Genomic DNA, 21,498 nt, shown 5'->3' with positions numbered 1-21,498 from the left:
GCTGTGTGTGTGCATGCACATCTCTGTGTACACCACTTGTAACAACCTAGACAACAGCTCTGAATATCATAAGTATATAGAACAGCTTGGAAAGGTTACCCATGTGGAATGGGAAGATCAAATGGAGAATCAGCTTGGGGAAAATAGTTGAAAAGTAAACGTAAAATGCCGTAGCAGGAGTAGAAAGCAATAATGCAAATAAAAATACAAGCAGAATGCAGGAAGTGCAGAAGGAGTCTCTGTGGAATTATAACAGTTTGTAGCAAGGCAAGATGAAAAGTCCTTCAAGAGATTTTAATGTAGCCTTGATATAAGTCCAAGTGCAGGCCAAGATTATTTGTAGCTTGGAATTTAAAGTTAAACTTGCAATCTTTTTATTGCAGCTGTGTGTTTCTTTAACTTTTCAGTCTTTTCTTTCACTATGGTATTAGATACATTTTTAGAAATTGAGACTGCTCCAAGCCATAGAGAATCTAAAATTGTAAGCCAGATGTTTGGAAATGAAGAGAAGGTGTTTAAGAAACACAGCTTCAACATGATGACATTATATGTATTACATACATATATATATGTACAGACAGATATACCAGTGCATATACAAGTACAGTTTGCCAATTCTTTTTGCTCATTTCCTGAGTCACGCCCTGAGGGGCACTAATAGGTTGTAATATCATGACCTGACTCACTTGAAGCCTCTACCAGCCTTAAAAGCTCTCAGAAAACATTTAAATCTCAACATGAGCAATTTGGAGGAGTGCTGGTCTCCATCTTAGCTCTGCCTAACTATGGACTCCTTTTTCTTTTGAGCTTATGATGCGGTTTGGCCTCATAGCTTGAATTTGTCTTTGCCTCATCACCACTTTCCCTCCTGGAGTTCATTGGGTACCACCAGTGAATTGGCTTGACCTCAGCCCTGTTCAGTCACTGTGCTTTGGGCTTGTTGGACCTGGCCATCATCTTTGGGTCTGCACCACTTGGTGCTGTGAGCAGGCCATAGGATCACCTCATATTATGGCCTCCTCTTAAGGAGAAAAACTACTCTTGGTGCTCTCTGACACTCTCTTGAAGTACATATATGAGTGTATAGGGATGAGCTAGTCTAGACACTGGTACCGAGATAAGGTGGTAACTTGTCCCTTTTGCAGACGCTTTCTAACTGAAGTCACCTTCATGTCTAACGAAGGAGTAGTCTCTAACTGACCTCTTTTTCCCTACAGGAGGCAAAGGACTGAATGATGGCACAGGTAAGGAACTGAAATGTTCAGTAACTGCCACAACAATTCCAACAAATAGAAAATCTAGACAATTCTTTTATTTTCAGATATGAAGATCTATGGCTCAGTTTAGGCTAGAGGACTTTGACCCCAGCTGAAGATAATCCTATATTCTGTATCCTACCTCACTGACTTGAGCCTACAAATCATTGCTTGTCTAGATAAGAAGCATTTACCAATGTAGTTCATGTGAGCGTTTCAAGAACTTAACATTTAAATTGTGCTCCTGTAGGGAGCTGCTTAAGAGGCATGTACCAGATGGTCAGCCGACAGGGCAGGAAGATAGAAAAGTGGGTGAAGGAAGATTCCTTCTTCCTTCTAACCTACAGCCTCTCAAAAGATGCATCCAGACAGGGAGGAAATAAAGTGTAACATACAACATCTCCTCATTTGACATGGGTAAGGACAAGGTGTCTGGGAGGAAATCAGTATGGTGAGGAATGGATAAAGAGATAAAACAGTACCAAGATGAGCCCTGGGAATGGGAGTGGGGAATGAAGAAGTAATTAAAATGCGTGAGAAAAGGATGCTTATAATAACAATCTCATAGACAGATTGTGGGAAGAAAGAAGAAATGAAAAGGTGGGTATCACGACTTTGGCCTCCATAAACCTAACTGAAACTGTCTCATTTACTTCATTCTACAGTCCATGGCAATGCAGGGAAGCAATTCTGCATCTCTTGACTTGTGTGATTAAAATGTTCTTGGCATCAGCTTTGGTTTTAATGCGATTGGTTTGTAACATAATTAGAAGGGATTTTACAGCTTTGTGTATTTTTATTTAAGAGACAACAAAAGTAGTGCACAGTTGTGTTTTTTACCAGGGAAGGATTGCTAAAGCATTATAGCAGAATGACAGTACGGTCTTGATAATAAGATCATGCATAGCAAGCATTGGAGAACAAGCTCTTAATTTTTTTCACACAATGCTTCCGACTCAAAAAAAAAGAAGAAGGAGAAAAAAAAGACACAACCTCTGGTTTCTTAGCCCGGATCTCAGTGTCACATTGTGCAAGCTGTTGGCAGGATTGGATCACAGAATAGACCCTGAAATGGTGGTGGGAGTGTCAGTTATGTTTCAGTTCTCTGAGCTTTTCTGGATTTGGTAATATTCCCAATGTTGGTTTTTTGGGTTTGGTTTTGTTTCCATTTGAAGTTTACTGCTGAGGCCACAGTAAGACTGTCAGGGATGTTATGCATGAGTGCTCCCACTAAGCCAATGGGATAACTCATGTGTTCAAATAATGCCTGTAAAATTTGATACAAGGAGCACTTAAACATATGCTCTCTCTCCCTCGGAGCACACTTGCTGGCTTTAGTGGGACTTAACAGGCACACAAACTCCTTCCTGATGATACATACAGAATTACTCCAAAAGGCACATATCTCTCCAGGAAGGGTTCACAGCTGTACTACCCTCCCAAACTCTCATACCGCTGTGCCCAGAGCCTCATGGAAGTGAGTTTGCTCTTTGCAAGCTCCTCTCTTATCTGTGCCCAGCATCTGCCTCATGCGGCTGTGTCTTCTTATCTCTGTAGGCCTGACCTCCATGCTGAACTTCTACTGGAGAAGTACCGACCTGGTAGTTTGGCACCCCTGCCAACCTCTGTGCTGTGACAGGGTGCCTGTGGGCCACGTTTGGGGTTTCACAGACTAGCCAGGTGCTCTCCCAACTCCAATAGGACTTTGATAGCACATATCTCAGTGGAGCTGTGCCAGTTAAAACCCCTGGAGGATCTGATGTCTTAACTTCTCCTCAATTGGCTGTGAGCGTATCTACAAGGCTAATTGTGCTCTAATGCCAGGTTCTCCCCTCCACAAACACGGTATGGTTATTCCACTGTTCGGTCAAAACACAATACATGCTATATTTTTGTGACATAGGAGAACACTGGCTGTGAAAAGGGACCTGGGGAACAATTCACCTCCGAAGGAAACAAAGTGTTGCCTTTTCTGTTGTACCACTTAAGCCAACAGATGAGCAATTTTGAGGCCTCCTATTGTGCCCTAGAGTATGTTTTGATATTGCATTTTAAGACATTGCACTGCTTAAACAGAAGATATAGTCAGTTCTGAAATGTTTTGTACCTTCATGGAGCAAAGGAGCTTTGCCATCAGGATGCAACAAGCCCATGGCACAGCCTCCTGGAAGTGGTGTAAGCAGACTTGAAGAAGCCCAGACAAAAGTGGCCTAGTCAGCAGGGCTGTTCTGTGCCAGGCATACAACAAAGTATGTCTATTAGTGCTACTTAGCAGAGTGACAAGCCAGCCTTGAGCCAGGTATCCTATTTGTATCACTCTTGCTCTCTCTGCCTAATTTCCCCCTGTATTTTATGCTACATAGGTAATTGTTCGTCCATGTGTGAAATTTGGTATGTGATGCAGTCATGCTGCTCTGATAGGATTTTGGAGAATGAGACCCATGGCTCTTACTGCCTTGGCCTTGTGAAATTTTGGGACAGCTGCAAGACTACAAGGGCCACGTTTTCAACTTGGATTTGTTTGCTGAAGCATATTTTGAAACCGTGCTCCTCAGCACTGGAGCCTGACACTTGTTAGCCTTGCTTTAAAAATGTGTATATATAAAGACTTAACAAATTCACTGAACACAGCTGGAGGAACTGATTTCTCAGGAGACCCCATAAAGAGAAACATAACACAGCAAGGTTATTAGCAGAAAGGCATCAAGGTCATTTAGTTATTGCTGTAGTCCTTTGGATTTAAAAGAGACTGCAAAACTTGAAATGATTGGAAATACCATAGCTTATAAAACAAGCTGCATGGCCAGATTGTGATGCACCGCTGCAAATACTTGGTGTATTACTTGAATGCCATTTCAGTGTATAAATGTAAAGAAAAAATATACTACTGTAAACACCTTGGCAAGGGGAGTATGTGTTTTAAGTGCATATATGCCTTCTGTTTCTTTAATAGATAAAATGCTTTGGAAAAAGAATGAAAGAAAGAAAAAAAAAAAAAAAGGCTGGCAAACCGTGCTGTGTTTAAACGAACTGTTCAGAACTTAGAGCTGCTGAAAAAGAAAGATCAGAGGAAACCTCCGAGCTGAGGCAGAGGGAGATGCTGCAGTGGAAAATATGAGCAACTTTACAGAAAAGTTCAGAAGTAGCAAGAAACCTGTCTAGCCCAGCTGAAAGTAAAACTATGTAGCTGCAAGGAAGTAAAATGGTGCAAAAATACAGAAGCTACCAAGCTACAGATATATAATTCTTTCTGAAAAGACAAAGGCAGTACTCAGTGGAAAGCCTAAAGCTCTGGGACTCGCTCTTTTTGGATGCATCTGTGCTAGCTTCAGAGCACAAACCCAAGCTCAAACTTGCCTCGTGTTTGGACACAAGACTGTGCTCAAGGCCTTGGGTAAGCTCCATCTTGGGGAGGAGGAAGGGAGTCAGAGCTGGCTCAGCCCTTTAATATAACCCCAACAGTATCATACCCTGCATGGCACACGAGCCTTTGCCTTCTCCCAAATCTTCCTCTGTTCTCCTCATAATTCTGCTTGAAAACAGCTCCCTCCCAGACAGGTTTAACATCACATCTCACAAAAGCCTGCTGCTAGATGTGTGGTGTGCTGAGTCTGAGGTGGTCCAGCCTGCTCAGCAGCAGCATGGGTGCAGCCTACTCCAGGCACTGAGGCTGCCTTTAGGATAAAAGGGTGCTACTGGTTTCACTAGGCTCCTGTAAGTGGGAGCAGATGCTGCCCTAACCCTCTGGCTAACTGCAAGTGCAATGAGCCCTAGAAGCGCTTTGAGCAGCAGCCGGCACCAGGTAAGCCAAGATCCTTCCAGCTGAATGACACTGAATGAGGAGCCTCAGAGCACAAGCTATTAGATAGCAATTTCCTTGACAAAAGCCTCTATGTTAATTCAGTGCAGACTACTTACAGAATTTCCCTTCTCTGAGAAAATTTCAACTTTTACAGAGAAACGGTGCTTGGTGGGTTTTTTTTCCCCCTCCTTCCTTTTCAGAACTTCAAAAGTTACCTCAAAAAGAAATTCCCCGAAGCCTTAATAATAAAGATTCTCTGTTGTGTGCCAGGATGTAATGTACAATATAACATTCTTACATTTGATGCTCAGCGCAGTTAAATTTACCACAGTGCTTCACATTCAATATATATACCGAGAATTCCAGCGAAATCGCATGCTGTTCAATGAGAGATTTATCATGGGGTGCTTAACAATGAATTATTTAAGAGTACCTAATGTATCATGGTTTCCTGAGAGCCTAATGTGTGCATGTGTATATACTTATACATAAAATACCTGCGAGCCATTATAGGATACCGCTTTCTGAGCGTAGGGGTTTCGAGTGTAAATCTAGAGGATGTTTAAAAATAGGTGTCCTCCTGAAAGTGCAGCGGAGTTTTAGGAGGAATAAAAAGCCTTAATCTCACCCATTCGGATACGCATGGAATCATTTAAAAGGAATCCGTATCAGGCTCTTGGCTTTGCATTGTGTTCTTTGACCCAAAGTGCCTTGCAGATGACTGTTTGCATGTTGAAGTGTGTATGAGCTGGCACCATCTGATACGGAATCACAGAACAGCCCAAGTTGGAAGGGACTCATAAGGATTGTGAACTTCAACTCCTGGCCCCACAGAGGACTATCATCCCATTATCCTCTTTGTCTCCCCTATCAAGGACCTGTCTCCTCTTTGCCACCTCACTGAGTTGTTCTTGTAAGACAGTAGTGCCTGTTTGCAGAGGAAACACTCTCCTGGACGCAATGGTGAGCTGAGAGGACTGGGTTTTCACATTGCTGGGTGATTTCTATTGTCCACCACTCCATCTTGCAGATGGGAGCCCTGCTTTGAACTTGCTCGGGACCTCACAGAGAGAATGTGGCTGGGGACTTCCTTCACCAGCAGCAGCAGCTGCACTATGTCCCTGTTCTCATGCGTTGTATGAGGAAGGGCAGCATTTGGTGCTTCCTCCCTTATTAAGGCAAGGTGACGGCAATCTGAAGCTTTCAGGGAGTGGGTAGAAAGGGAAGACTGCAGCGTTCTGCAAAGGCCAGTGGGACAGATTCAATAGGACAGCTGAACAGGACAAGTCCAAGTCCGGAGATAATTTCAGAGGTCACTTGATCTCAGGTTAGCAACCGGTCAGATCTGGAGGACTAGTTTAAGCTAACAGCACCTGCTGGATCATATTCACGTTCATATGATCAGCCCGGTGGCAACTCTGTTCTTTAGCAGCAGCCCTGAAATCTGAAAGCCAGAGGGAGACGAACAAAGCCCCTACCGGGGAGTTCACCTCGTCTGACAAGAAGCAGCGGAATGTTCCTCCTAGGGGTGCTCCCTGAGGGTCCGATCCTCCCATAAATCTCTCATTAGCAATGGTGATACACACCGCCTCCGGGTGGTTTGAAGGCGGGCTGTCCCCCTGGGCTTTTGTCTCCTGCGGAAGAGGAGACAAGAGGATCCTGCCGCTCCCGGGCAGGATGCAGGGAGCCCACCGAGGCGCCTCCGCGTTTTCAAGGTATGGATTAAGCCAGCTCAAGAGGGAAGATGGCCGAGGCTGCGGCCAGTCTCACGCCTGCACGCACCTTCCCACCTCGCTTGTCTCACCAACACCTCGTGCGATTAAATGCCATTAGATAAAGGGACCTCTGCAAAACTCAACACCTCTGCAAACGCCGATCCCCGCTCCCAACCCATGCACGACACTAATCCCAGGGCAGACCCCGCTGAGCCCCTCCCAGGCACGTCCCGCCCGCCCCGCACAGCTGATGGGCGCAGCGCATCCCCCGGCCCCCTCCCACCATCCCCACGGCCCGGGCCAAAAAAGGGGCGCCTCGGCGGCGAGAGCGACGCGCCTCCTCCTCGTATTTCCTCCCCCGCCCACTTCCAGCGGCGGAGGGGCTCGCTGCCGCCGCCGGCTGCCGCCCGGCATGAAAAGTTCCCGGCCGCAGGATGCTCGGAGCGGCGGTGAGTTCCCCCGGCGGGGCCGCGGGGAAACCCGGGCGGGGAGGAGACGGACAGAGACAGGGAGGGAGGGGAAGGAGAGAGGGAGGAACCTCCGGGATCTCCGCGTCAAGCCGCGGCGCTGCGTGTGCGTGGCCGTGCCGGTGCCCCGGGGGCCGGGTGGCGGCAGGGGGGAGCGCGACTCGCACAGCGACTCGCACAGCGCCCGACGGCGGCGGAGCGGGGCTCCGGGATGGGGAAGGCGGGTAGTGCCCGCTGGGGGGCACGGAAACCCCCTCGGTGACCCCTCCCCAACCCCCTCCCGCTCGGGCCGGCTGCGGGGCGTGGGGGCGTGGCCGGGAGACCCGGTGACGTCAGTGCTCCGGCCCGGCTTCCTGCAACAGAAAGTGAGGGACGGTAAAACACCCCCCCGCCCCCTTCCCCCCCCCCTCCAACCCCGGCCGGCTCCTCCCCCCCGCCCTGCCCCGGTCACGGCGCGGCTCTCCCCGAGGGGAGCCCGGCGGGGGCCTCCCGCCCCGCCCCCGGACACGGCCCGCCCCTCGGCGCTGGGGGGGGCGGAGCCTGGGCCGGCCCGGGAGCGGCGGGGGGGGGGCACGGCGCGGGGAGGAGAGGAGGAGAGGAGGGCCGGGGCCGAGCGAGGCGGCGGTGGTGCTGGGTCATGTTTGTGTTGGAGGCTGTCAGGGGAAGGAGGCTGCCGCCCGCCCCCCCACGCGCCGCCATCGCCCGCCGCCGCCACGGCCCCTCCGCCAGGTTTGTAGTGGGATCGGGATATAGGGGGGGGCCGGGGTTGGAGCTGGGAGGTGGGCGCTTCTCTTCTGTACCTGCGGGGACCGAGTGCTTTCCCAAACCTGCTTTTAATTTTTTTTTTAAATTAATTTGTATTTTCTTTTCATATATTTTTCTTGCTTTTCTTTTCCCTTACGCTGCCCCCTCTCCCCCTCCCCCTCTCCGGCCCCGTCGCCGTCCGGCCCTCCCCCCCCCTTTTCCCCCCTCCCCCGGCGCGTACACGCGCAGCGCTTTGTTCGGTGTTCGGCGCGGCGTTGCGGAGGGGTTTTCCCAGGCTCCGCCCTCCGCATTCATTCATGCTTTCCCCCCCATTCCCCCCCCTTCCCTTCCCTCTCTCCTCTCCCCGTGTTGCGTTGCCCCCCCTCTCCACCCGCCCCCCTCCCCTCCACCACCTCCGTCCTTGGCACAAAGGAGCCCCCCGCTCCCATCTCCGATCCCGCAGATCCCGCTTGTTGCTCCCTTTGTGTCCGTGCCTGCCCCTCGTCGGGTCCGTGCGGCGGCCGCAGACAAAAGCAGCCTTAAACGTTAATGTTTCTCTAAGCTGGAGTGTTTGTAGGGGTTCTCAATTCGGTTTTTAAGGAAGCATCGTTGTCCGGCTTGAAAATGCTGAAAACCCTACGTGCTCTCTCCTATCAGCATTGTGCCTATATTAAGAGCTGTTCTGAAGTTTATATAAATCCAAATAAATTCATCCTGCTGTTAACTACAAAAATGTCTCGACTCGAGGTAGCACGACTATAAAAATAAGCGGCGTTTCGTTTTCTTGAGCTGGAACGGTGCAACAGCTCCACTTCTTCTCTCTATAAGTTCTATAAGCACTTTGCCATAGGTCTATAAGGGATTCCAGATAACGAAGGGTGCTGGAAGTATACCAGCAGATCACTGGGAAAGGGAGAAAGTGATGCGAGCATTCTGCTCCTTGCTGCATGCATAGTGCTTCCCCAAGGCTTCCTTCAAACCTGCACTCTGCAGCTGTGGCTTTCCCCTGTGTGTGTGCCAGTGGGGTGTACTGCCCTCCGTTCTGCTTCCCCCCTGCAGATGAGCATCCTTTATCTTGAAGCCTGATGTCAAGTTTAGTTTAGCTTTCTCATTTTTATTTGCATGGGACGCAAGTTGTTGGAAGTCGTTTTCGGGTTAGGAAACAGCTGATGAATGTGGGAAATGCAAAAGGATCTTGGTTTTCTCATGACTCCTGAGAGATCCCAAAAGGAGCATCACCCTTATTTAATTTACTTATGGTATTTGGACATGCTGCTCCATAAAAGGATAGGTACAGAAATATGTTGTGCTCCTCATTCATTTCCATAGCTGATGAAGGCAGGTAGATACCCTTTATTTTTCCTTATTAATTCACATATATATATATATATTTTTTTTTCCTGTTAGCATATGGATTAACTGACCCCTCCGACAAGTTTATGGAGCTGCCACATCTCCGCCTGCTGTACGTTTCATTTCTGGGAGGAGAAAGCAGTGTACGAGATTAGAGGAAAATGCCTCGGACGAAGCAGATACATCCCAGAAATCTCAGAGGTATGTTGCTGTCGGCTGAGAAAAAAGGCGTTTTGGGGACTTGAGGTGCATTTCCAGCTATGGGAGGTTAAAGGAACCTATGCTTTAGGAGGTTGTTTCGATCCAGATGCTGTTTGCCAGCAATCCGAGGAGTAACCCAGGAGGGCTCTCTAATTTGGAGAGAAACATGCAGTATCTGTTCTTATTCTTGCAGTATGTATGTGCCTGGCAGCACTCTCGTTATGCTCAGAGCAATAGCCAGCTCAAGCTTGGAAAATGCAAAGGAAAGGCATTGTTTTCTTACTGAAGAATTTACAGCTGAAATATACCAGGAGGTGGGAAGTGAGTGTGTAATGTAGGGGCAGTGTGAGAGCTGTCAGCCAGGGGTTGTTTTCTTAATAGCAATCAGTGTGTCTTGCTGCGGGGATGTGGGGGGATCAGGCTCTCCTCCCAGCCATGCCCCCGCACTATTTATCACCTCTGTCACTGTGCTGCCTTGGGATTCTCTGGGTTTGACCTTGGTCTCCTTGCTGCCCTCCCTCACACACAGCTGAGCTCAGAGAGGAGCAGGCGTGTGAGTGACCTCCCTATAAACTGGGCATCTCCTTGAATAGTATCCCAGCACGCTGAGTAGAGCCAGGGGTGGCCGGTGAACACCAGCCATCTGATCCTGTGATTGTTTGTTGCTGTCGTGGTCAAAGTGGCCATGGAGGAATTAAATAAGGGGAAAAATACAGATTAGTTGAAGAGTAGATGCGTGTGCAGAAGGAAAGTGCTCTTTCACTGCTGCTCTGATCGGTAGCAGTCAGTAGATCATGCTTCCACCTGCACCCTCACGTGTGGCTGCGATCAGCCCTTTTAAGGTGAGTTTCACAGCTGCGGTAGGGAAACATCCCTTTAGAAAATAAAAGCAACGACAAACCACAGATATCAATGTGAAGTTTTAGGAGGGGGAGGAAGAGCGTTTGTTTTTGCGCTGTATTTTGTTTTGAGGGGTGGTGGTTTCTTTTGTTTTTTAAACAGCAGCACCTAACATATGTAAGCGGATGTTTCACTTAGCGTACAGTTGAGAGGCTTTTAAGCACTGGTGTGTGCAGCTGTACCAAAGGCATTCCGTTTGTGACCTGTATCACTGTTATCACGTGGCAGCTCTGCTGTAGAAGACATTTTAGCAGTGTCTTCATTCAGGAAGCGCTGAGTAGTGTTGTTCAGCATGATGGATCAACTTCCATCACGGATGCTGTGAGGGGAGAAGCCGGAGTGGGCACTCAGCAGTGCCTGATGTTTGGTGGTGCTGCTTTCCCCTTCTTAGCAATAAATTAGACTCCAGTTTTTAATATTGCTCCTTACCAGCTTGCTGATACAGCTGATGTTATGTTTCCTGATCAAATGTAAAGGTGATCTGATTTCAGTGCTCTGTTATCCACTCGTATTACACTCTCCAGCTGAAAAGGAATTGGATCTGATGTGTAGTTCTTTCTAGCTTTGTGTTTGCTTCAGTAAATGCTTAAAATAAATAATCTAATTAAACTCCTAATTGCGTAAGAAAATAATTACTTTCTTTTTTCCTTGTGTAATTTCCCCAGTCGCTCAGCTTTTACTGCCTCTATTATAGAAGTTTTCATCCATTTATCTCTCTCCACAACAAACAGAGGTTTCGAATACATCAAGATGGGTTAAATGTTGAGAAGAGAAACAAGGGTGTAGAACGAGCCCATTCTACACAACGACACCTTTTATTAACAGTTAGAAACCTGTGTTGAGACTACCCGGTTTCTGCAAACTTCAACATGTTGTCAGCATACATTGCTACTAAATGGGTTATTAGAGGTGAAGTGATTTGAAAAATCAGTTTACTTCTCATTAGTTATGCCCTATTTCCATTTTTAGTCCAGATAATGAGGAAAAGCTGGATTTCAGTTTCTTTAGTCTTTTTACTTGTTTCTGAGAATATAGCAGAAGATGTTTGCTGAACACATGAGGTATTGGTGGAATTGGTATTGATGGAATTAGGAGAGACTGAAGGTTTTGTATTTCTCTTCTCTTTTTTTGTGTATGGAAAGTTGGACCAGCTTCAAATTGAGAGTTTTAACTATTAAAAAAGAAAACCCAAACAAATGTGTTCTGTGTCTGTGGTGTTGAATTCGTGGCTATTGGTACAGATAATAACTAGATATGTAAAAAGAATGCGTGGCTGTGATCTAAGATGAAATAAAGATGTATTATTAAGTGGCTTTTGTTCTGAGGATAAAAGGTATGTTTACATTATCTAAACTTAATGATTACCACCTGTACTATGTGCTAAGAATGCCCCATGCCCCCACCTGGCTTCTTTCTTCCTTGTCTCAACCCCTCCGGTTGCCCCATAGCCATTGAATGGCCAGCGGCTTAACTGGCCTGGGGTCCATCAATGTTTAACTTTAGAGAGAGCACTGTCTAACAACCCTTGGCTGCTCTGTTGTGCATTGGATGAGTTGCTGCAATTGCACTTGCTTTCCAAGTCAGCCTGAAGAATAAACAACCAAGTCCAAGAACCTAAAATATGTATACAAATTCTGAAGCAAAAGAAAACCAAAGCAACCAAACCCATAACTTCACTTCTCCCCCCTTCCTCCCCCCCCCAAAAAAAAGTTAATTTGTGGCTTTCTGCAGCATAGAAATAAGTTCTGAAGGTTTTCATGTTGCCTTTGTTTACTGTAAGTAATGTTATTGTCTGGGGAAAATGAAATAGCATTGTTTAATAGATAGAGCTAAATTTAAGGTTTTGGCAAGAAATGTGAAGGCTCTTCTTTTTTTTTTTTTGACATGGCTTTATTTTACTTCTTTTGTATGCTTTTGGTAGGCTCTGTAAAGATCAAATTTGTTTGCTTATTTGAGTGTGTTTGGTTTTTGTTTAGGAGTGTGATGAGGTCCTGTACCCTCTTCCTCTGTCTTGGTTTCCACCTTTTGTTTATAGAGGAATCACTATATAGTACCATACTAACCTGATTTTTACAGCAGGAAAGAACCTGTGTCAAAAGGGCAGGATATGGGAAGCATTGTTTTGCAAATAAAATGTATTTATCCATATATATGTGTATATATATATAAAACCAATTTTATATATCCCTATATGTATAAAACCAATAGAATAAGTCAGCCGTTTGTTTTCATGATTATGTGCTAGTGACATGGTTTTAATGCTCGGCTGCAGCTGAATGAGCATGTTATATCTGATGCCTTATGTCAGTAAGGCATCAGCTATGCTATGCTTGTTTCGTTATTCTGTTTTGTCGCATCAGTCTTCCCTTTGCTTCTCAGTGCAAATAGGTCCTTAGGTTTGAAAGCATCAGCATTAGCAGGGGACTGCTTTGGTGAGGAATCACGCGTAGTATCAGACTTAAGGTGAAAAAATAAAAGCAAAAGTCAAAATAAAACAACCAAACACTAACTAGATATGAGTTACCGGTCAGCTACACAGCCAGAATGGATTTCATAAGCAGGCATTCCTGATGTTGTCTTAGCCCCTTGGACGTCTTGGCCATTTATCGTGTTGCTAACGAAAGTGTTGTCATCCTCCAGAAAATGAGTGTGCTGTCAAAGAGGAAAACGTCTGTCTTGCTCAGGAGGTGGGCTGGGAACAGTGGGATTATTGCAGTCTTTACTGCTTACAAGACATCCAGAGCATTGTCTGTCTTAGAATTAACCTTGTGTGTCGTGTTTTAGGCAGGTGGTAGAAGACTGCTTTGCGTGCAGTCACACTATATATTTACATGACCAATTGATACATGGATGGAGCAAACATTTCACAGAAGCAGAAATGTATTCCCGGAGGTACATCTACATTAGAGAATCATGCTTTTAGCAGTACAGAGTGAGCTTGGTTTGTTGTCAGACGGTTGTGAGGATATAGGAGGAAAAACAGCTCATGTTTTTGTTCACTTTGGTGTACCCAATTGCAGAGATTAGACTGAGAAGTTATTTATTCTTTGTACACTGTTTAGCAGAGCTGTAATGCTCAGATATGAAACTGTTGCAAATATTTTGAACTCCTTCTTTTTCTTAGATAAGCTTTTTATTTTTCAAATACAAATTCTTGCTGTTTCTGGTTTTCCTTCTCAGTCAAATATTTCCATTTGAAACAAATGGTGGATGGGCTCATAAACTTCAAGGACTGTGTCTAAATATTTTTAACGCTTTGTGTTTGTTAAGGAAGTGCAGGTATAATACAAATATTTCTGTTCAATAGCCTGATAGCTAAAGTTGCTGGGAAGCCAGTTATGTTCTGTGTCTGATTTCTAGGAGAGTGAGGTGTCTGCTATGTCTTAAGTGTAATTTAGTGAAGGCTCTTAAAGTTGGTTCAAAATTATAATGTGTTTCAATATTGAAATAAGCCTGTTGACATTGGAAGCTGACCTGTTAATATTTCGTATTAGTCCTTAGTCTTGTAGTCTGTAAGACTTGAGAACAGACTGTTGTGCTGTGCTGTAACTCATGATTTGCATTAAAAAAAGAAAAAAAGAACAGGTTTTATAGTAGTTGCATCTTTAACTTGCGCCTGGTCTACGTAAAAGGAATCTGCAGGCATAACACTTGACTTTCAGGTCATAGTACTGTTTCTGATATAAAAATAATGCACAGTGTTATGGAAGCAATGAGGTGCTGTTGAGGCAGTGCTGGTACATCAGAGGTGATAGTAGTCTGCACTTTGTGGTGTGCCTGTGGGCATTTGCTGTAGGAAAAGCTCAAACATGCATCTTGCTAAAATTTCTGGATCATATGTGACACAGGTGGAACAAGAAGTCAGAGCCTTGCCTTGGTGATTCCGTTATAAAAATATGCATTGATTTGGTAGCAAGTGTTGTTTCTGTGTACTGGATTGTTTCTATTAATAGTACTTCAAACTAAAATCTCCCTCATAAAGATAGGAGGATCACCTGGTTCTGTAGGTATCAGCCGGCTGGCCAGGCCTGCCTGCCATGCAGTGTGTAGTCTGTATTTCCTGTAGACGATGGCAGTATTCTCCCTGTGCCTCGTGTTCTTCACCCTGGATGTGGAGTGATAGAATTTCTCTCGCTCTTGTTTTTGGTTTTGTTTTATATATTTAAGGTGATTCTTGTCTGCAGCCATTATTGTTGTTATTTATTGTAATGTGAATAATACGTATGTTTTTACATTTGAAAAACTAAGATACTATGCAATGTAAGAAAGGATAAATTTAAAGCTCTTGTTTGTCATTCTTTACCTGGTATTCATCCCCAAACTTCATTGTGTAAGCATTTTTTGACAGGGTCTGATCCAGTTCATTGCTCAGGATGGCTGGGCCCCCCTTCTGTCAGTGGCCACAGGTGATGGTCAAATGTCTGCTGAGAGCTGATTGCAACAGAGGAAAGGCTGGGAGGATGGATAAGATTGCACTGCCTCGAGAGCTGCATTTTGTTCTTGCCTCTGCCTCCAAGCTTCAAGTGTGAGGTTGAGTGATTCTGTTAAAAACCAAGCTTCCGCAGCCAACTGCTAATTGTGTTCCATGTTTTGCCAAAGCTGAGATGCCACGGCACAGATTCTCAGTTCTTGTAACTGCAGTTTGTGTTTTACGTTCAAATTGTCGCCGTGAACACCCTAAAAAATGAATTAATTCAGTTGGGGCCTAGGCAACTCAAGTTGAAGACTCAAGATTAGCCAACACTTCTGGTACATCTCTTAATCTCTGTTTCCTACCTTCAAATTGGAGATGCATCAGTTTCTAAGGGCCTAGAGGATAAGGTTGTTATTATTGTGCCTAAACAGTGGAAAAGATGGAGAAACTGCTAGTCTTGTGTTAGGGGTGTGCTGCAAGCAAGGCCTGGAGCCAAGCTGGCTTCCGTTGGGTAAGCAAATTTACTTTTGTTACTCTCTGACTTCAGTGCTCTTTTTCACCATCTTAACGTTTCAGATATATTCTTAAATGTTACTTCCTAGCTGTCAAAATAGCAAACTTGAAAAAGGAAAAAAAAAACAACCCAAGATATTCTGTTGTATTGAATCCCATCTGAGTCAGTGCCATGCTGGGACCCTGTGAGGTTGGTCAGGCCTTCAGCATGTAGGCTTTGCCCTCATGGAACATGGTTATGAGGATGGAGGAGGAAGCCTCCCACCTGAGTGAGCTTTTTGGCAGTTGGTGCTGGTGTTGAGAGCTGCTAGGGCCTTTGGAGAGAATAAAGCTTATGGGTTTTAAATGTTTGTACCATTTTCTGCAATAGCCCATTTCAAGTGCTTGGCATAATGTCCCTGAGAAAGCCCCTGGGTGCAGGGAGAGCGTTTAGAGAGGAACAACTTTAAGGTCATAGCTTCCCAAGTGGTTCTGAGGTTGCTTTAGCTGTTCTAACACTGAAGGCAGGGAGTGATTTTTAGGCTGAATCAGTCTCCCTCCAGTCCCACACACCCCACTGCTGCAGGAGTGTGTCCAGGGAGAGACAGCGCAGAGGCAGCCATAGCTAAAACCCTCCTGGCTCCACTTTGCTTGGGTTTACAAGCATTTGTGCTGGTCTAAGAGTGGGGAATGGGAAAAAAGAAGGTGCCTGATGCAGGTAGAGTTACTGAATTGTCTTTTTTCTAAGCCTTTTTTCTAAGCTGGAGCACAAGCTCTGGCGTGTTCAGAGGGTTTTGGGAAAAAAACATGTAATGCAGCTGTGAAAAGAGTAAGATTTCCATAGCTGTTCTTTCACATGTTTCTATTAGAGCAGGCATTTTGCTTTGGGATGAAACTGTGTTTTTTCGGTTCTCTGAAACAATGACATTTTGTGAGAGACGAGTTTTCTTGTGAGCATTTAGAACAATAGAACTTCTAAACAGAAATCCTTGCCAACCTATATAATCCTCACAACTTAGACTAGATGTTGGTTTGCTGTGCATGTGTATGTAGCGTAAATGTTTTAACGTCCTGTGTAGGCAGTGAACTTGCCCACACAAACAACAATGTAATAGCTGCTTTCAGGATGTCACCTTTAGAAAATAGCAGGTAGATAACAAGATCCTGGATAGGCTGGAAGAGTTCAGTTATCAGAGACTCCTCATGGTTTTATGGTTGCTGACGCCCTGAATTATCTGTTACAAAAGAGGACAGACAGGCTTATGGTCTCATATTTTCTCAAATTAACTTTTTCTTGCTCTAAAAATGTGCAGGTTTTCACTTGCATCTGTATTTTCAAAGTCTGTATACATCAGTGTCCCAGACTGTGTAGTTGTGTGCTGCTTTATTGCGGATCTCCCCGTAGTCTGACTTGTAAAGAATAGTCCTCTGGTTTTGGGCTTCCATTCTGTTTGTGTTTGAATAGTGAAACTGTTCCCTTTTGGTGCAGAAGGCACATTGCTTGAATTTCTTGTGATCAGACAATTTGATTTCAAGTTGCAAACTGCTCTAAATATTTATGCCAGGAAACATAAATGAGACTTTCCAGAGCTGCACGTTTTTGAGGAGCTAGTTATACAAGTATGTGCTTCCTAGGCTTGTTCATTCTTTGGTATGTCAGCCTTCTGTAGCAAGAATTATAGCTCAGTGATGGCTTTGGAGATTCTGAAGAGGGAAACTAAGGTTTATTGCTCAGTTGGAAGAGTAAGACTTTCCTTTCTGTATTAAAGGAGATGAATCAGCTGGACTTTACATTTCCAAGTTGTGCAAGGTGCAGTGTTCCCCTCCACTTGTTAAGCGTACCATAACTCAGGATATTTACATTAAGAAGGTGGAGAGGGGGGAGAAAAAGGTGCAGCAGATGTTTGGAGCCTTCTGTGACGCATTCATGGAGGGAGTGGGGAAGCTCTCGTATAGTAAGGCTGGGCAGGACTGTTTGTTACTGTATAATAACTTTTAAAATGTCTGTAAAGTTTGTCTCAGAATGAGACAGCTCAGGGAATGTGCTGACATAGAATTTCCCTTATGACCTCTGGTGACTGAAAAAGAAATGGCTTTGTAATGACCCACAGGTGTGAACAGCGGAAGACTGGAGCTGAGAAAGTCCGTGTGTGTGTGTAGCTTCAGTCTTTGACTTCAGATTTTGTCTGTACTTGTAATCACATCTGGTTTGTATAATAAACCATACTTAACATCTTTGGTTGACAGCTGAAGCCATGAGTAGAGAATGTGGACCGTGAACTCGTACATTAAAACATCCCGTGAACTGTTTCTCCCCAGATTCCTGTGTGTTTAGAAGATAAGTTTTGCTGAGTCCCCTTTGCAAATCCTTCTCTTGGGCTAAAACTACAAAAAGTTTGGAAAGAGGTGCGGAGAGGAAAAAGTGGTAGTTGAGCAGGATCCTGTGGTCTAACGTAGCTACAAAACAACTGTGTATGTGTTCCTAGTTACCTATGAAATATGTGGCTCGAGCTCTGCCAAGCAGTGATAGTCATGGAATATCCAGAGCATGCCACATGATTTCCTCTGATATTTTTTTTTTGACCTAATTTTGGGGGTTAGGAAGTAGAAGTGAGCGTTGAACTATATTGTTTTTAACTACTTAGTGCTGTTAAATCAGATGGAAGATCGAACACTTGCTCTTACCCTAAAGATTGTAACGCAGTTGTGATACCGAGCCAGGAAAAAGAAAAACGTGTAGAAATGGCACATAAAGTATAGTTTCTCTGGTGGTTTTGCTATTCCATTACCTCTGTGGAATCTCTAGCATTTGTGTCTTTTGAAGAGGAGCACGAATCTCAGAAAGTAGACGTACAGTTCTTACTCCCTCCATCAGGATTTCATACAGCAAGAAGTGTTTGTATTTCTGTCCCAGTGCTATCAAGGAAACGCAGTGGTGTGTATGTAGCGATTGTGTTTAAAATATTTTACTCTATAATTTTTATTAGTAAAATACATCCTATGTCAAAATGTTCCTATAATTCTCAGTTGTCAAGAGGCAGAGCTAAGTATGCATGTTGTGATAGTTTAATGCATTGAATCTTCAGAGAGAATTGCCTCCTTCGGTATAAGGACAATGCTTTTGTGAGGCAGATTAGGAACTGTGAAAATACAGAACTTTATTACAGGGATGATTTAATAATTTTCCAGTAAATCTTTGTGCAGCGTACACAGTGAATTTGTCTTGCACGCATTTGTTGGTGTATTCTTCTTCACGGTGCTGATTTATGGAACGTTTCAGTAAGCTTTCTTATGGTGTTTTTCCTTAAACAAAACCCAAAAAATAGAGAAAACAGAAAGTATTTCTAGTCAGGCTGGCTCTGAAGCTCTCACATCTAGAGGCTTCTCCTTTTCTGAAGCTTTCAGTTTCCTCAGTGCGCTATTAACATATGCAGGAAGGCTCCCCAGGCAAACTCTGAAGTTGTGGGCTGGAGGAGGAATCTCCCTCTGGGGGCCTTTGCCTGAGGGATGCTGTCTGCCCAAGTGGGTGGGAGGGCACCTCAGGCAGAGCCGGGCATGTCCCAGTGCTCCTGGGAGACTTTCACAGGCAGGATATGGCCAGGGCACAAACCAGATTTTAACTTTTAATGTTCTTCCAGTATCTTATGGCTGCCTTCTACTCTGATTTTTTTCAAAAATAAGTGAATAGTATATTCTTTTTTAAGGCTATCAGTTCAGCTTCTTAATTTTTTTACTTGGCAACTTATGAGTTTCTTTATATCCTTCTTTGTGCTTTTGTTTTTCCTTCTCATACTCTGTTCTCCATAACAAATTCAGTGTCTACAGATAATGCTTTGTTGCTGTTAGGCTTCCTCGCAATCATGTGAAAGCTTTAAAAACAGGAAAACCAAACCGTCTTTTTATTCCTCCTTTACTTTTCTTCCTATTCTTAAATTTCACAGGCCTTTTGATATTGCTGGCGTCTTACGCGTTCTGGTTTTCTTGCTGATCATAGTTGTAGATAGAAAGATGCTTGAGAGGAAGTGACCCTGAGTTTACGTGATGAGGCTTTAAGACTTCAGTTAACCAGGTGTGTTCCTCAGGAACAACATCACACAGCGCAGCGAGAAAGCAGAACAATGAGTTCACTTAATACATGGTGTATTAAGACAGTGATGCTGGGCTTCTGTAGCTGGATATGGTAATTTTAAAAAAAAAAAAAAGCTATTTAAAAATTCTTAGGAGCAGGGAGGAGTCTGAAAGTTAATGTTCTTTTGGCAGAAGAAAATGGCTCGACAATCATGTAGTGGTCAGTGTTTTCCTGAGCTTGAAGGTTTCTGGTTAACCACTTAATTCTGTGAGGGCATGCAGGACTTTAAAATGCTTTAAAGTTCACCAATGCATGAAAGAAGGGCAGAGAAGTCTGCTTCGGAGCTAGTAGAAGGGGTTAATGTTTGTGCACAGTTATGTACTTGTTACCTGCAAGTTAATTTAAACACTGCTTTTCAAGAAAATGCTGACACAAAACTGGTCTCTTGAGCCAACAGGATAACTGATCAGCTTTTCCTCCATGAAGCTCTGAAGATATACTTTCAGTGGCAGTAGCTATGATGATGTCTTCCAGAAGAAACCTCAGTAAATGGAAGGAAAGCTAGCAATCAGTGCTGATTAACAGATCTGCATTCAGTGACTTAAATGTCTCCGATTAGCCTGTTTGCTGCATTTAAATGTGCAATTCTGTATAAACAGAATGTGGTGCTTGGGGAGCGGAGGGAGCCTCTTGAATGCTGAAGACTGAAAATGTGAGGTAGAAAGGTGCAGGAGATGCACCTGCCCCCCATAACAGTCATTAGTACCTGTGGGACTGACAGTTTCAATTAGCTGTGGGGGTGATGGGTGTTTCCTAATCAGATAAGGCATAAGATAGTGCGTGTGTGGAGGTAGGATGTTGTTATTAGTGTTCGGTTTCTCTTTACTGCCAAAGAAAGTCAAGCATGTACAAAACATGGAGATTTTCTGGATTATTTAAATCTGCGTTTTCATAGTTATATTTGCTTTATATGTGTATATATATATATATTCTTTCTTGTGAAGGCACAGTTCTTTGGTACCAAAATATTGTAGCTTGCTTTGCTGACTTGCTCGTGTTGCTACTTTGGCCAAAAGCCTCAACTTTGCACGTACATCTTTCTGGGTTACAGATCCTGGCTTCAGGGAAGACAGACTGATTGTGCGGAGGGTTGGCCTGCCACGTAAGCAGGCAGTAAGAAATGAGCTTTGGGCGGCTCTGTGGCTTTAAGTAGTGGATCTGACAAAAGCATATGGAAAATTCATGCAACAGGGATACTGTATCAAAACAAATCCTGTGGAGAAGGAAACCCAGGGCTTTTTCCCTCACTTGTTCCCTTCTTGTTTTCTGTGTTGTTTGCTTCTCATCTTCTGTATCTTAAATGATCTATTTTTTTTAAGGATCAACATAATTTGCAAATACTCAACAGTTCCTCAAAGAGTTTGAGGCAAAATGGTTGAGCTTGGAAGGGAAATGTTCATGTGGAGATAGCATCAGGGAGGTGAGGCATGCTGGGAAATAAACATGGTTTCCTTTCTGCTGACTAACTACCCAATAAGAGAGAGCACAATGTACTAACACATCAGAAAGAGAAGTCCTGTGTGGAATAATCCTTTTATTATTTTTATTTTGCGAATGTTCTTTACTAGCAGAGTGGTTAGACCCTGGAACAGGCTGCCCAGGGAGGTTGTGGATGCCCCGTCCTTGGAGGTGTTCAAGGCCAGGTTGGACGGGGCCCTGGGCAACCTGATCTAGTAAAGGTGTATGTTTGGTGGCCCTGCCAGGCAGGGGGGTTGGAACTACATGATCCTTGAGGTCCCTTCCAACCCGGGTCATTCTGTGATTCTGTGAAATGTCATAGTTTATATGTATGGTCTCCAAAAGGATGCTTCTGTGCCTTCTGAGTACTCAGTCTCCCACCTGTCCCCAGGTATGATTTTGTTGTGTTACTTTTGAAGTTCTATGGAAGGTCTGGAATCCTGGGCTTAGGGAGCAGAGGCTTCCTCTGTTTGTATAGAAGGGCTTCTGTTGTTTGTGGTAAACTGGCAGAGGTTTTGAGAACTGAGAAGGAGTGGAAAGAAAACACATGCAAGCAACAAACAAAAC

At 44.5% G+C, this 21,498-nt stretch overlaps 1 protein-coding gene and 1 long non-coding RNA gene across 8 annotated transcripts in view; both read left to right on the top strand.

Moving 5' to 3' along the window:
* Positions 1–886: 886 nt before the first annotated feature.
* On the top strand, positions 887–5,515 carry LOC146761936 (uncharacterized). The gene is made up of 2 exons (XR_014943569.1): positions 887–3,101; positions 3,620–5,515. It is a non-coding gene; the product is annotated as an uncharacterized LOC146761936 (long non-coding RNA).
* A 1,057-nt stretch (positions 5,516–6,572) lies between these two features.
* HIVEP1 (HIVEP zinc finger 1) overlaps positions 6,573–21,498 on the top strand; it is a 108,390-nt gene continuing 93,464 nt past the window's right edge. For 6 of the 7 annotated variants that reach the window (XM_085540250.1, XM_085540252.1, XM_085540249.1 and 3 more), the window contains exons 1-2: positions 7,802–7,969; positions 9,392–9,538. In XM_085540250.1, coding sequence (XP_085396376.1) covers positions 9,499–9,538 — 40 coding nt within the window. In that variant the 5' untranslated portion in view covers positions 7,802–7,969; positions 9,392–9,498. Of the gene's footprint in view, positions 7,223–7,801; positions 7,970–9,391; positions 9,539–21,498 lie in introns of those variants that run through there. The other variant, XM_085540247.1, reaches the window with a different exon arrangement.

This window comes from Coturnix japonica, chromosome 2 (genome assembly GCF_054131305.1).
Source record: "Coturnix japonica strain WE chromosome 2, WE-NBRP24, whole genome shotgun sequence".
NCBI classification, from domain to species: domain Eukaryota; kingdom Metazoa; phylum Chordata; class Aves; order Galliformes; family Phasianidae; genus Coturnix; species Coturnix japonica.
The sequence above is the reverse complement of the archived record's forward strand: the minus strand, read 5'-3'. Positions and strand labels throughout refer to the sequence as shown.